Source organism: Lactuca virosa, chromosome 4 (genome assembly GCF_052849685.1).
Source record: "Lactuca virosa cultivar CGN04683 chromosome 4, Lactuca_virosa_CGN04683_v6, whole genome shotgun sequence".
In the NCBI taxonomy this organism is placed as follows: Eukaryota; Viridiplantae; Streptophyta; class Magnoliopsida; order Asterales; family Asteraceae; genus Lactuca; species Lactuca virosa.
Genome location: NC_136429.1, coordinates 179,767,930 through 179,782,226, shown reverse-complemented (window position 1 = coordinate 179,782,226; position 14,297 = coordinate 179,767,930). Strand labels below are relative to the sequence as shown.

Genomic DNA, 14,297 nt, shown 5'->3' with positions numbered 1-14,297 from the left:
GTCGTGTTGGGTAGAGTTGGCAAAAGTCGACCCAACCCACCAAACCAACCCAAATTAGCAGGTTGGGTTGAGATTTTCAACTCATTTAGGTTAAATGGGTTAACCCGCCTAACACATTTAATTACATAGGTTGGGTTGGGTAAAAGTTATCAACCCGTTTTCAACTCACCAACTCATTTATCTTTAATATATATTTAATTTAATATTTATTTAAATATTACCATGCATTAATCTAAGTATTAATTTAGAATTACAATGTTGTATTGTTATTTATTTTAAAAAAAATGCAATCTTTATTCTTATCTTTTTTCTTTGCACCGACAATACTAGTTACTTTTCAAAATCACTTCGAAATTACATATCTTTAATGTTATTTGAACAATTTCTTTGTATTTGTGAATTAGGATTATGCTTTTATTATACTTTGAAAGTTTATTTAAGTTTGGAACTAATTTAATTGGTGTAATCTTTAGTTATTTTATTTTATTTTTTATTTTAAATGGGTAACCCATGTTTAACCCATTTATTTAATAGGATGGGATGAGAATTACATAAACGGGTCAACCCATGTCGACCTATTGCTAGCTCTAGTATCGGGTTCGTGTCGTGTCAAGACATTAAACGGGTTAAGAGGGCTTGACCCTAACCCAACCTCGTTTAATTATCGTGTCGTGTCATGTCAACCTGTTTATTTTCGTGTCGATTCTGTGTCGAGTTTCAGGTTAAGGTTTAGACCTTATAAATATATTGTGTCATGTTGGGTTGAAACGTTTTAAAGGTTGAAAAGTAAGAGACCGTGAGGAAAAATGAAAAAGTGAAATGATAGAGTTGGGAGGTGGAATGAAAAAAAAGTTTATAGTAAGTATAGAAAGTAAAATGGAAAGAATTAGATTTGGGGACCAAATGAGATAGGTAGTGAGGAAGAGTAACATTAAGGTTGTGTTTGATATACATCTGACCGAGTCAAGTCATACATTTTTGGCTGACACGGTCAGCTAAAGCTGTTTGATAAAACAATTTCGGACGTCTGGCTCGGAATGAAAAATCTGACTGGGTAAGAAGATTGGAATTGCCTGACTGAGAAAGAAAGAAGCGTGTTCCAATTATGCCCATGCCCTACCGCTGCTCTTTCAGTGCCTCCACAGCCCCACCGATCGACGCCTTCTTCCTCTTCTCATTAGGCATGCGTTTTTCTCTACAAGTTCCGATTTTTTTGAAAATGTATGGATTCCGATTTCTATCGATTTCGTTTTTGAAAATGTCTGGGTTGGATTGATATTGTATCCGTTCTTGACGTTAGTATTCACATCGATTTCTATTTCACTGTGTATATCAAGAATCGAGTAAAATAATCTGGATTATGATCATTCTTGTCCTCGTTCTTTGTTCTCGATTGTATTACGCATCAGTTGTTATCAAGTCAAATCGATTTAATTCACGATTCTCGATCTTTCTCTTGTTGGTATTCAATTGAATCGAGCAATTAGTTCAGTGATTCAATTTGTTATGTTGTAATTATTGAATCAAGAAATTCGTTTTGTGGCTGAATCATTAATCGAAAAGTTGTTAATCAATAATTCATCTCAACTTGTTTTGATTTCATCCATTCACGTTTAATCTTGCATTAATTTATATTTTATATTTTGTTTCCTAATGTTGTGTTATGTGAGTATTACAAGCTGTGTAACAAAATTATTCTCTATTCTTTACGTTTTTTAAGTCCATGCTTCAAAGTTCAAATTTGTTTGTTATTGAAAGATTACTAATGGCAATTGGCAAGTCATACATGATACTTATATATTGAAATATGAATAGTTATAAGTATCTTGGTGGATGGGTTATTATCTAGACTAAAGATTGGGTTGTTGATGGATATATTAGTTTTTGGTGTTTTGTTGACTATAATTTTGTTTATGATAAGTTGGGTAATTATGTATCAGGTGTATCTTGGAGAAGATGGGGAAGATGTTCCTATAACTGGTGCAATTACTATCTGCTCTCCATGGGCCTTTTGTTCGTATGTATCACATTTTAACAACAAATGTTAATTGATGTAACCGGTGGCAGATTGTCACACCCCAAAACCGGAACGGCAGAATCGTTCAGGGGTGGAGGACGTCATGTTTAGTATCACGAGATATGTATATGGTAAGCAAGTAATGAACAACCATTTCATTTCGAAAGAAAGTGTTTACAATGTGTGTGTTCACAAAACATAGAATTCATACGCAAATAACAAAACAAGACTTGAAGCTATAATGCTTCATCTTCTGAATCCCCAGCACGAGCACCTGTCTAATAGTCTTCTGAGAATACAAGTTATTTGAAAGAGTTGATCAGCAATTAAGTTGGTGAGTTCATAAGAGTTTAGTGATGTAAGTAAGTTGTAAAGTGTTGTTAAAAATGTAGATGTAAAATGTAGTTGTAAAATGTCGTAAGTTGTAAGTCCTGTTTTGAAAAGTTCGCCTGTTCCTCTAGAAAATCATATATTTCCTACTTTGATGGAAGTTTAAGTAAAATGACACTACAACCCATTCTATGGGTACTAAGTGGGTACAAGTTATATAAGACTCAGAGTAAACAAACAATCGATTGTGCGCATCTGCCCTAAGCTCACAACCAAACACGGAACAGGAATTAAGGCGGATAGCACACATTCCATTGGTTGTTAGATCATCGTCATATATAACCCTGGTGTAATCACTTGTTACTCATGGAGTTAATTGTAATGTTTCCTTTATATCTAATGAAGAAGTTCTTTAAGAAAACCCTTATTTCTTATAATAAAATAGTGACCATAGTGACTACTTTTATAATAGCTTAGTTTATACTGATATATATAATCTAATATCGGATAGAAAGTTAATTGAGCGAATCTGCCCTAATTCCACAACCAAACGAGGAACAGAAATTAAGGCGGAAAACACACATCCAACTACCTATTGGGTATTAGTTTTATACATAAACATGGTGTATAAACTAAGGTATTATAGAGTTACTCACCTAAGGTCTTTTAAATTGTACTGGTTTAATAAAATGGATTAAACCCTTTACCGGGAAGTTTCTAGTTTTGTATACCAAAAGTACTGAAAGTATGTTTTGTACTAGAAAAACTGTGCTTTGACTCTGTGTCTTATAACCTGACCCATACCTGGTACCCTTATGATGACTCAATGTATACTAAGCATACATATATATAGAATCGGGTAGAAAATAGATTGGGTGAATTCGTTCCAAGCCCACAACCAAACAAGGAACAGGAAATGAAGCGGAGAGCACACATCCTATTACCTGTCGGACCCTATTGGTATATATATATATCCTGTTATGTATACATTAAGGAATCATAAGACTAGCATTACGGTCCTATCTTTTACTCGTATCCTTCTACCAAGGCATCTTCTGTTATGTGCTAGACTCGACTGTTCCGTTTGTCGTTTGTAAGAATGTATATTTTCCCTAGTTTATAACTATCTTGACTCGAAAATAGTTTGGGTTGGACTTTCAAGTGGTACCGTCACTTTATGAAAGAAATGGAAGTGTAAGTACACAGTTGTCGTTTATAATGACATGCGGATGTACTAATAACCTAAAAACATATTTGTTTTATTACGGTTATAATGACATGCGGATGTACTAATAACCTAAAAACATATTTGTTTTATTACGGTTATAATGTGAAGGCTAGAACCCTTACTATACGCTCTCCCGGTCAGGAGATTAGGGGAACTAAACACGACCTCTGCAAATTCTTGCAAGCCATGTAATTCACATTAAAGTATATGATCATGTATACCTAATATAACTATCACCTTTTGTTTAAAACAATGAGTTAGTGATTCATTGGTATAATTAGATCCTGTATGTGTTATCATGCTATAGCAACCTAACTTGTTTGTTTTGTACTGTATCTTGTACGTTCTGTTTGTTTCTAGTAATTGTGTGTTCTCTCTGTATGGTATTGTTTGATTCTCTTCACTATCTGTTATGTATGGTATTGACTCTTTGTGTGCTTCATTGTACTAGAAGTAATGAATATCATTCTCCTAAACTATACTTATTATAGCTTACTAATGTTCTACTTGGACTGTTACTGGAAAGACTCGTTTATCTACTAAGTTATGTTTGTACTTTAAAAACAAAGTTTTGTATAACTAGAAAGTAACATAAGTTTAAAAGAGTTTTGAAATGTTTTGACGACTTATAAATGACATAAGTAACATTTTGAAAGATGTTTATAACAAACATTTACACAATTATCATTGTGTTCAACTTGTATTCCCCCCCTTAAAACAGTTAAAACAGTTAAAAGATTCATTACGGGGTATGAACTCACCTGCAGTGAGTGGTTTGGATGAACAGATGGTATAGGATGCTAAGTGTCAAGTGAAGACTTGAACACACACAAGGATCCTAGTTAACATATAATAACACATATATGTATCCAATTAGTCATTTAACAACTAATTAACTAAGTTAAGACATCCTAGGACATGAAAAACACTTGATTTAAGTGCTATAAGTACTAAGGATTGCATCTAAGGGTTGTAGGGCTTGACTTTTGAGTTTAGGGTCCAAGGGTAAACTCTTTATGAGTTTACGGTTTTGGGACCAACTCCCTTGGAGTTTACGGTTGTAAACCCATGAGTTTACGGCCGTAAACTCATGGTACTTCTACCATTTTGTGTTTTGAAGTCCTAAAGGTCATAATGAAGCATCCTTACTTCAAGTCTAAGCCTTAGGAAGTGATTGTGGCAACATTTCACCCCTTTGTAGAGTTTACGGCCCATGGACCATTTCTCCATGAGTTTACGGCCGTAAACTCTAATGGTCCTTGATGTTTTCGATGTTTAAGGTCCTATACACTTCAAGGAAGGGTTCTGGGTCACTTGCCTTGCATCCTATAGGGTTTATGGCCCTAATGGCCACCAAAAAGGGGTTTACGGTCTTGGGAGTTTACGGTCGTAAACTCCCTTTGATCTTGTGTTCTTGATGTTTCCAAGTCTCTAAGCATGGATACTAACTAGATATGAAGTATAGGGAAGTGTACTTACGATCTAGAAGCTTGAAATGGTTGATATTGGCCAAGAACACTAGTGTGTGTTCTTGGTGTTCTTTGAAGATCTAAGAAAACATGATTTTTATGGATGAATCATGAGGATGAAGCTAGTTAAGAAGGATTATCAACAAACTAGAGAAAGAACACTTACGATTTTTGAAGATCAAGCATGAAGATCGGGATGATACTTGAGAGAAAACTCATGTGTTCTTGAAGGGAAAGTGAAAGAATGAAGAAAAGTGAAGGAAATGAACTTATATGGAGGAGTTTACGGCCTACATGAGTTTACGGCCGTAAACTCCATGTTTACGGTCGTAAACTCCATTTGATGGAGTTTACGGCTTGATTCTTGTACTGTGGCCTTTAGCAGATAAATTCCAACACTTATTCCTTAAGTGTACTAGGCCTAAACTCCTTAGAAAGACCTTTAACAGGGCTAGACTCAGTACTAATGAGTTTGACACTCATTTGAGTTGATTGAATGGGCTTTAAAATAAAAAAAAAAAAAATTCCGGGTTGTCACACAGATTGAGTCTAGATTAATGTCATAGGACTTTTCAAAAATTTTATGATAGGGCTATATGCACAACTGTATGTACTACTCATTTCCACACTTAAACAGAACATACACTATACAATGTTTTGCATTTTTATTGTTTAATGTGATGAAAAAATTTTCATGTTAATTGTAATTTATGATTGTAGATTGTTAGTTTTTCCTCATCATCATACATTCTTTATAACATGCAAGCTCCTACCACAAAAAGTGTAGTTTTGACTTTTGACCTTGTATTCAAATGTTAAGCAACTATTATAGGTGACTTGATTTCATCCATTCACGTTTCCCCTGTTCTTGATTCTTCAATTTCATCCATCACTTGCTTAAATTGATTAATGAATGTGAATCTGGTCAAAAAATGAATTGTTTGAATTGTTGAAAAACAATGTATAGAGCAGCAGGGGTGAAATTGTCATTTTTCATCAGTAAGCACATTCAGTCAGATGTACAATCAAACAACAATGTTTCTTACTCGACCATGATTTCTTACCCAGACAGACATTTCTCACTCAGCACTTTCTCAGTCAGCAACTATCAAACGGGACCTAAGTCACTTTGAAAGTTTGAATTTTACTTTTAATTCTTGAGTTTGGATCACTACAAGTCTATAATATTTGAAAGATTTATAAAAATATGAAATTTATATAAAAAAATTATATATAATTAAACGGGTCATATTCGAGTTGAAAGTCTTGACCCTAACCCTACCTGTTTGATTATCGTGTCGTGTCGTATCAACTCGTTTATATAAACGTGTCTAAATCTCTTACCCAAACCCACTAATTTTGTGTCGGGTTCGTGTCGTGTCAAGTTTTGCCATGTCAACTTTTATCCCCTCAAATTTGAACATTGACATTTTTAACTCCTTGAACTTTCATATATTTGCATATTTGAAGGTTTTGTCGTTAGACTTTCGTATGTCGGCAAATTTGCTCACACACAAATAAATAAATAACATGTAATAAAATTTACATAATACTATTAGATAACAAGTGCATTATAACATATAATCGTTTAATTTGGATCAACATATTAACAAAACTTTGTTTGTGTCCTCTACGGGGAATGAATAATTTCTAGTTTTTATTATTTTTCAAAAATATTAATAAAATAAATTATAATAAATGGCATTGCTAAATTATAAATCTATTTTTATTAAGATACATGATAATATCACGATGAGTAATAATTTCTAAAAGTAATAAAAAGCGAAAAAGAGTTTTAAATAAAAGAAATCTGAAAAAGGAAAAAAAAACTTCTAAAGTACTAAAATGAAATGGAAAAAAAATAAAAATAAAAAATAAAAAATAAAAAACTAAAATAACGTGTAGAATATGATTGAGTAATTAAATATGATTTGATTATAATATAAAAAGTTCCAAATATAATAACGCTTTACTTAAATACATATATGACTGACCTTTGGCTCCTCCGAGTCTCTGACCATTACATTATCCATTTAGCTGTTTTAGCATAAAAAAACAAAAAACAAAACACAATTTATAAATCAATTAATTTATATGGATTTATTGTTATAGGCTGATAGCAAGAATCAACGTTGAATCGAATTCGAAATGTGACAGCCCAAAAGTATAAACCCTGGCAAGAAACCAACTAACCGTGAAAAACCCTTGGAATGCGCACTAACATTCTCAGGCTTCCAGTTTCATTCACAGAGGTGTAGCATAGCTATCTGCAAGGAGCAACACAACGCACAATCGCGATTGTGCTAATGGATGATTCGCTGCAATCTGTGATCCCGATGTTCCTCTACTCGTCTTCGTCTTCTTCGAAGAATCTCATCGAATTTGAGCATTTGATTGCCAAACGACGGAATTCGTCTTCGTTATTATCGCCTCCGAGTGAGTTAGGTATGGAGATGTTTTCGCCTGCTTATTACGCAGCGTGTAGCATAGGCGGCATTTTTAGCTGTGGACTTACTCACATGGCGGTTACTCCGCTCGATCTCATCAAATGCAATATGCAGGTCGGTTTCTATCTCAATCTCTTGTCCATATGAATGTTTGTTGTATGAGTAGAAACTATTAGTTGATCCTATGAATGTGATGATTTCAAAAATCTTATTCGAAGGTGCCTTTTACATTGCTCAATACGATCATAATCTGATTTAGAGTAGTAGGACACGTATATGCGTCGTCGATACGCATCAATTTAGCTAATCACTTGCGAGGTTTATGATTTGTCCTTAGGTTTTGTTTTTCATTTCGCCATGCCTTATACGAAATTCTGATCTGCTAGTGGAATGTATATTTAATAATTAATACATTCCAGCTTTATATATTGAGTTTGATAGGCGCATTACAGCAAATATTATAAACAAAGTTTTAGAGTATTTAAATATAGCTCTTGATAACCTCGATAAGCCATTCTTTAATGGCAAGATCAGAAAGCTACAGGCACTTACAGGATACTAAAACAAGAAGATGAAATAGTAACAGGACATCAGAATCTCAATTAGGTCGTTATCAATTACAGTTTGTATCCTGAAATTGCATACATATAACATATATCCAAATGTTCAGATTAACCCTGCAAAATTCAAGAGCATATCTTCTGGTTTTGGAACATTACTGAAGGAGCAAGGAATCAAAGGATTTTTTACAGGCTGGGTGCCAACATTGCTAGGTTACAGTGTGCAAGGTGCTTGCAAATTTGGGTTTTATGAGTTCTTCAAGAAAGCCTACTCAGACATTTCTGGTCCAGAAAATGCAGCCAAGTATAAAACTTTGATCTACCTCGCTGGTTCTGCTTCTGCAGAACTTATTGCCGATATTGCCCTTTGCCCTTTTGAAGCAGTTAAGGTTCGTGTCCAAACAAATCCAGGATTTGCCAAGGGTTTCTCAGATGGCTTCCCAAAGTTCATCAATGCTGAAGGCACTGCAGGGTAGGAGCATCATAAACACAAACTGTAACCAACTTTTAGACCAATTATTTCTCTATTTTATTTTTTTCAAATTCTTCAACAGGTTGTACAAGGGGTTGGTACCTCTTTGGGGGAGACAAATTCCATGTAAGTTGATAGAGTATTATAGAATTCATGATTCAAGGAGAATTGACAATTGACAGTGGCAAAAATGTAAATATGTTCAGATACAATGATGAAGTTTGCATCATTTGAGACAATTGTAGAGATGATATACAAGCATGCAATTCCCATACCCAAAGATCAATGTAGCAAAAGTTTGCAGCTTGGAGTGAGCTTTGTTGGTGGTTATGTTGCTGGTGTATTTTGTGCCATTATTTCTCACCCTGCTGATAATTTGGTTTCTTTCCTTAATAACTCACAAGGAGCTACTGTTGGCAATGTGAGTCATCATATATATCCTCATATAATATTTAAAAAAAAAAAAAAAAACATTTATTTTTAGACACATGGTTTATTAAACTTTGGTGCAGGCTGTAAAGGAGATAGGGTTGTTTGGTCTTTTCACACGTGGTCTTCCTCTTCGTATTCTAATGATTGGAACTCTTACTGGAGCACAATGGGGCATCTATGATGCTTTCAAAGTTCTTGTTGGCCTGTAAATTTCTTCTAACCTTAGACTATATTAGTAAATTTTTCTTCTTAAAAGGATTTTTTTTTCTTTGTAGGCCTACTACAGGTGGTGCTCCTCCTATACGAAAGAAAACCACCAGACAAACTGACAAAATTGAGTGATTCTGTATTTTCAACGAATTTTGATGGATAAATAGCATTAGTAGTCATTTAGGGATTTTTTTTTCCTTCCAATTCAAGGTTTTTGCTCAAACCTTTTTGTACAGGGTGTATTCTGATTCTCCCTTCATCTTGGCCATCATCTAATGAGGTGTCCAACTAATCGGGTAAACCAATTTTTCTGAGGTATTCTGATTGCCTGATTTGTCAAAGTTTATATAGTTTTCTTCTTGATGCAATGAATGAATTCGATATAGAATCATAGACTAACATCATATAATAACATGTTTCTAACCAAATCTATCCATAAACAAACCCTAGATTCAAGTTAATCTCACTCAAGACTCGTCGTTGCACTCAATTTTCATGATTATTATTCTGATTTTTTAGATATAAACCCATTAATCACAAAATTGAACGTCTACAAGTACTTGAACTTTATATATGATTTGCAACAATGATCCTCCAATTCGACATAAATTGTAGCGTTGCTGAAATACCAACCAAGAACATGAAAACTAACATTCTAACAATTACCTCGAATTATCCCTAACCTTCGATCTGATTTGCACCATGTCTTAGACTACTTTTAAGTTGAATGAGGTGGAACGTCAAGTTGGCATACAATGAATATGCTATTGAATGGGAAAAGAAAAGGCAACATTCTAAATTATTTTACATAAATGGTAGTCCACTCAACTATATAGTTCAATGGACTATACGAATTACATGACAAAAATGTATGAAAAATAAAATGTTAATGTGACAGTTCATTAAACTTTGTAGAGATAAAGTGGACTGTGATGCCCTTAAACCGAAAGGCGCACCCTCATAACACCCCACGGCAGGGTCAAAGTAGCATGTAGTGGCCACGGTAACACCGCCCACCCCCAAGATTCACCATACACTCTCTCCTTTCTTTCCCTCTTCAACGAGTATTTTTCAATTTATTTTTAGTTTTTTTCCATACTCTAGATAATAACATAAGTCATTCAACTACACATTCACTCAATCTTCTCTACTCTTTCAATTGTATTTTTACAAATGACTCCAAACAATTCTTCCAACGTCTGTAAGAAACCAATCACAGGTAACTGCTTTAAATACACCTACTAGAAACATTTTTGGCTTCAATTCTCCAACATCAGTTTAGCAACCATAACATAACGCCTATATCTACTCACCCAACCAATTCAATTTCAAGGTTTGTCATTGTTTTATCCATCACAATACCTAACCACAACCCTATTTCCCATCTTCACTCCTTTTTCGAATATGTTCGGGAAACCCAACTCCCCCACCCCCAACCGAGTCGAAACATGTAGTTGAACCATCCCAACTGAACATAAAATGCAATCAACTGACTCAAATGTGGGGAACGGAGGAAGAAGTTGTATTGGCCAAACCATTAGTCAATGGAGAAGACAACGTATGCGAGAGGCATTAAAAAAATTCATGATTATAGAGGGTACATAATCTTTTTTATATTAGGTTGAAGGTTAAAATTGGTAAATGGAAAAGTCTATATTTGTATTGGATTACTTTCTCTCCAATTCGGTCCTGTTTAAAAGGAAAATCAAGATGAAAAATTATCAATAATCTTATTTTCCCTCTCTCCACTCCCTTCGAAAAACACTACTTTTCTCATGTATTTCCACTTCCTTTTACTTTTCTTCTTAAAAAAGACTCGGGAACAAAGTGCTAAGTGTGGAGAGAATGGGGGAATAACACGACCGAGTTGAATTAAGAAAAATATGGTGAATACACCCCCTTGGTCTTAGTATATTGTTATCCTATTGATTGATTCTTATAAAGAACCTAATCCGGTTTTGCTTTCCTTTCAATCTTGCTTGTGTTTCCAAGGTGTTTTGAGTGTGTGACGAGATTTGCAAAGTTATTTTTTAATGGAAAGAATTGGATCTTGAATATAAGCCTTGAATGTAAATTTCTCTTTTCTTCCTTTCATCCGAAAACACAAAAATACAACTAATAATCAACCTTGGTCAAATTCGTATTTCTAAGAATCTCATTAGTCGTTACCCTAAAAACAACTATAAGACATGAAAATACAATGAACCAATCCCCATAAAAAAAACCCAAATTCGCGGTTATTCAACCTAATGTTACATAGACCCCCTTGGGCCGGGTTTTCTTAAAAAATAAATAAACATAATATAACAAATCAACTTTTTCTAAACACTATTTTCTACCATTTTCTTTTAATCCACAGATTCTTTAATTTCAATGAGTAGATATATAATATCACACACTACACCTATGACCTTAACCACAACCAACGTCTAAAGGGTATACAGTATCAAACACAACCCTAGCAAACACATGCCTCACTTCCTGTAAACTCCCCATACCTAACAACTCATAATCAATATTCCCACCTTGCTTCCCCACAAATCCCACCTCCTTACCTTTATTAACACACTCAAATATCTTCACTCCCTTTAAATACAAATGCAAAGACACAAACACCTGCACAAGTAATAAAACAAATAGCAAACCAACTTTCAATATCCAAAAAAAAAAAAAAAAAAAAAAAAAAAAACTAATCAACCACTTACCAAATCAGAATAAGGTGCTTTAGGGTAACTACTCATTGCTTGTGAGACATAATACGAATCAGTCATGTTAGACAGTGCCCTATTAACAAACACCCCAAGATCCAAAACCTGTTTTTTTAGTGTCTTTAGGTCAAGATCTTGAGGCTCTGATAATTCATGGTAAATTCCTTTAGCATATGGTTTGGAAATCCTTTTAGCTATGCTAACAGCTTCTTCCGTATCTCCTCCATTGTGTACAGCAAGACTAAATACAGCAACAACTAAAGGGTCCCTTGGTTTATCTAATAACGCCATGTGGAACGCCAAGATTGCCACCCTGTAAACATATGGATTAGGTAGTGTTTGGTATTTGCAATTTGCATGCAGTAATTGAAAAAAAGGAAACACCGGAATGGAATATGCTCATTCGGTCATTCCATTCCATTCCCTTTGTGATTCCATTCCATTCCATCGTACCATAAACTACTATGACATGGTCGATCAGGTGCAAGGAGCTTATCCATGTTTGAAAACAATGACTGCAGTGTAAGAAATAGTAGTTAAATAAATATAAAGATAAAAATTTTTATATTATTGGATAGGTTTTATAAAAGCTGGATAAATACCAAGAGCATGTTAGTCTTCTTGTCACGTCTCCTAAAACCATCACGAACAAAATATGCAGCCTGAAAATATAAGAGCATGTCAAAATACATATAAATTAATTAAAAATTAGCGAAAAAAATGTTACCTGAATTGGTAAGAGCAATTCTAAGAGACCAAATCTCCATAATAGTCTTAATGAAGGTTCTGCAGAACCATATGCTAACATGTAATTCACTTCCATAAGATGCCTCCCCTTTAACAAATAAACCCAAACATATCATAATTTTTTAATTAATATCCATATAACACAGAACAGAACAGGACAAAACAGAAAAGACCAGAATGTCAGAACATGTCAGTCTTGTGTATGTTTGACCTGTATAGGACTGAGACAGGACTGAGACTGGTGTCAATGGGATAAAATGACAGTTTTTTGTCCTACCCAAAAAAGCGGGACAAAAGACATAAATACCCTCATTATCATCGTACCTTATCGAGCAAAAGAACAGAGTGTGCAAGGTGTTTTATTGCACGAGCTGTATCTCTAGAAAAACCAAACCCTAAACGAGCAGCGATTCTAATGGCACGTAGTATACGAGCTTCAACAAAGAGGAATATTTATTATTTAAGATTTAGATTTGAATAAAGCTTATTGCTTGAATTAAAATAAACTAAAATTCAAAAACTAACCGCAATCTTCCACCAATGAGAAGCTGGCAGGATGAATAGTCCGCACCTAAAACCAAAATTACATTAATACCATAAAAAAAAGCTTAAAGAGACTTTACAGTTTACAGAAAGTATACTTTAGCTTTTCTAATATCATCAATTCCTCCAGCATAGTCATAAATTGTATTCACATATGGATCAAACATCAATCTGCAAAATGGGAACAAGAAAAAGAATTATCATTATCGGGATTAAAAAAAAAAATAGTTTTGAAAAAAAAGAAAGAACAAAAAGATTCATGGAAGTGAACCAATGGAAACCAAAGAAGAAACCCGTTTATTGTTAAATCCCGTTGCATACAATTCCTCCAACGAGTATAATCTTTCTCCTCAAATCCTTCATGTCGTTCAAAAGCTATATCAGATTCCATTGACTGATTTCTATTTCTTGCTGAAGTGCTAAAACTAGAAACCTGTAAAACATAAATCAAAATTTAAATAGTATTACTTGTAGTTTTGAAAATTGAGCATCCGATGAATAATAGAAAGCTACAAACCTCTACAATATCATCACCAACATGCACATGACAAATAGGAAATCGTCTCCCAACAATCTCACACCTAGAAAAAGTTTTCATCACCTCTTTCAATTCTGCTGTAGTTAATACATCAAAGTCTTTTGGTGTGCGTTTTAGTATTAGATCACGTACGCAACCACCAACAAGGTAAACATCAAATCCTACACAAAAATAAATCATTTTGATTCTCAAAACTGATTTTTTTTATTTGTTCCAAGTTGTGAAATTATTTACCTTTTCTTTTGAGACCATTTAGGACTATCCTTGTAGACTTTGAAATCATCGAATTTGATATTCCAAGTTCCTTCGAGCTCAACCTTTTCCACTCCGATGCCATTTTTCTACCTTCAATTCAAAAATATATGAATCACAGAATCAGATTAGGATCGTATCGATTAATATCAGACGAGAATTGGACATGCCTTTTTTAACGGAATCGGTGGAGAAACCATCTGGCTCGTCAATTGTTTCGATGGCTGCAATAGAACTCAGTCGAACCTTCACATACAAATGTAATGTTTATACAAAACTCAATAAAAGGAAAGAAAAAAAAAAACAGAGTAAATGGAGATATGGAAATTACAGTGGAAACGCGA

At 34.1% G+C, this 14,297-nt stretch overlaps 2 protein-coding genes across 2 annotated transcripts; one reads left to right on the top strand and one right to left on the bottom strand.

The window, feature by feature from the left end:
• Nucleotides 1-7,074: 7,074 nt before the first annotated feature.
• Nucleotides 7,075-9,533, top strand: LOC145107763 (mitochondrial phosphate carrier protein 3, mitochondrial-like). The gene is made up of 6 exons (XM_079044713.1): nt 7,075-7,605; nt 8,162-8,523; nt 8,606-8,649; nt 8,730-8,944; nt 9,036-9,160; nt 9,231-9,533. The coding sequence occupies exons 1-6, from the start codon at nt 7,351-7,353 to the stop codon at nt 9,295-9,297; spliced, it is 1,068 nt and encodes a 355-aa protein (XP_078900839.1). The 5' UTR covers nt 7,075-7,350; the 3' UTR covers nt 9,298-9,533.
• A 1,822-nt stretch (nt 9,534-11,355) lies between these two features.
• On the bottom strand, nt 11,356-14,068 carry LOC145107762 (uncharacterized). Its single transcript, XM_079044712.1, has 11 exons — nt 13,936-14,068; nt 13,681-13,862; nt 13,457-13,596; nt 13,262-13,334; nt 13,146-13,191; nt 12,945-13,054; nt 12,601-12,708; nt 12,476-12,535; nt 12,327-12,388; nt 11,871-12,186; nt 11,356-11,781 (listed from the first exon to the last, which is right to left on the bottom strand). The coding sequence occupies exons 1-11, from the start codon at nt 14,036-14,038 to the stop codon at nt 11,578-11,580; spliced, it is 1,404 nt and encodes a 467-aa protein (XP_078900838.1). The 5' UTR covers nt 14,039-14,068; the 3' UTR covers nt 11,356-11,577.
• Between the last annotated feature and the right edge of the window lie 229 nt (nt 14,069-14,297).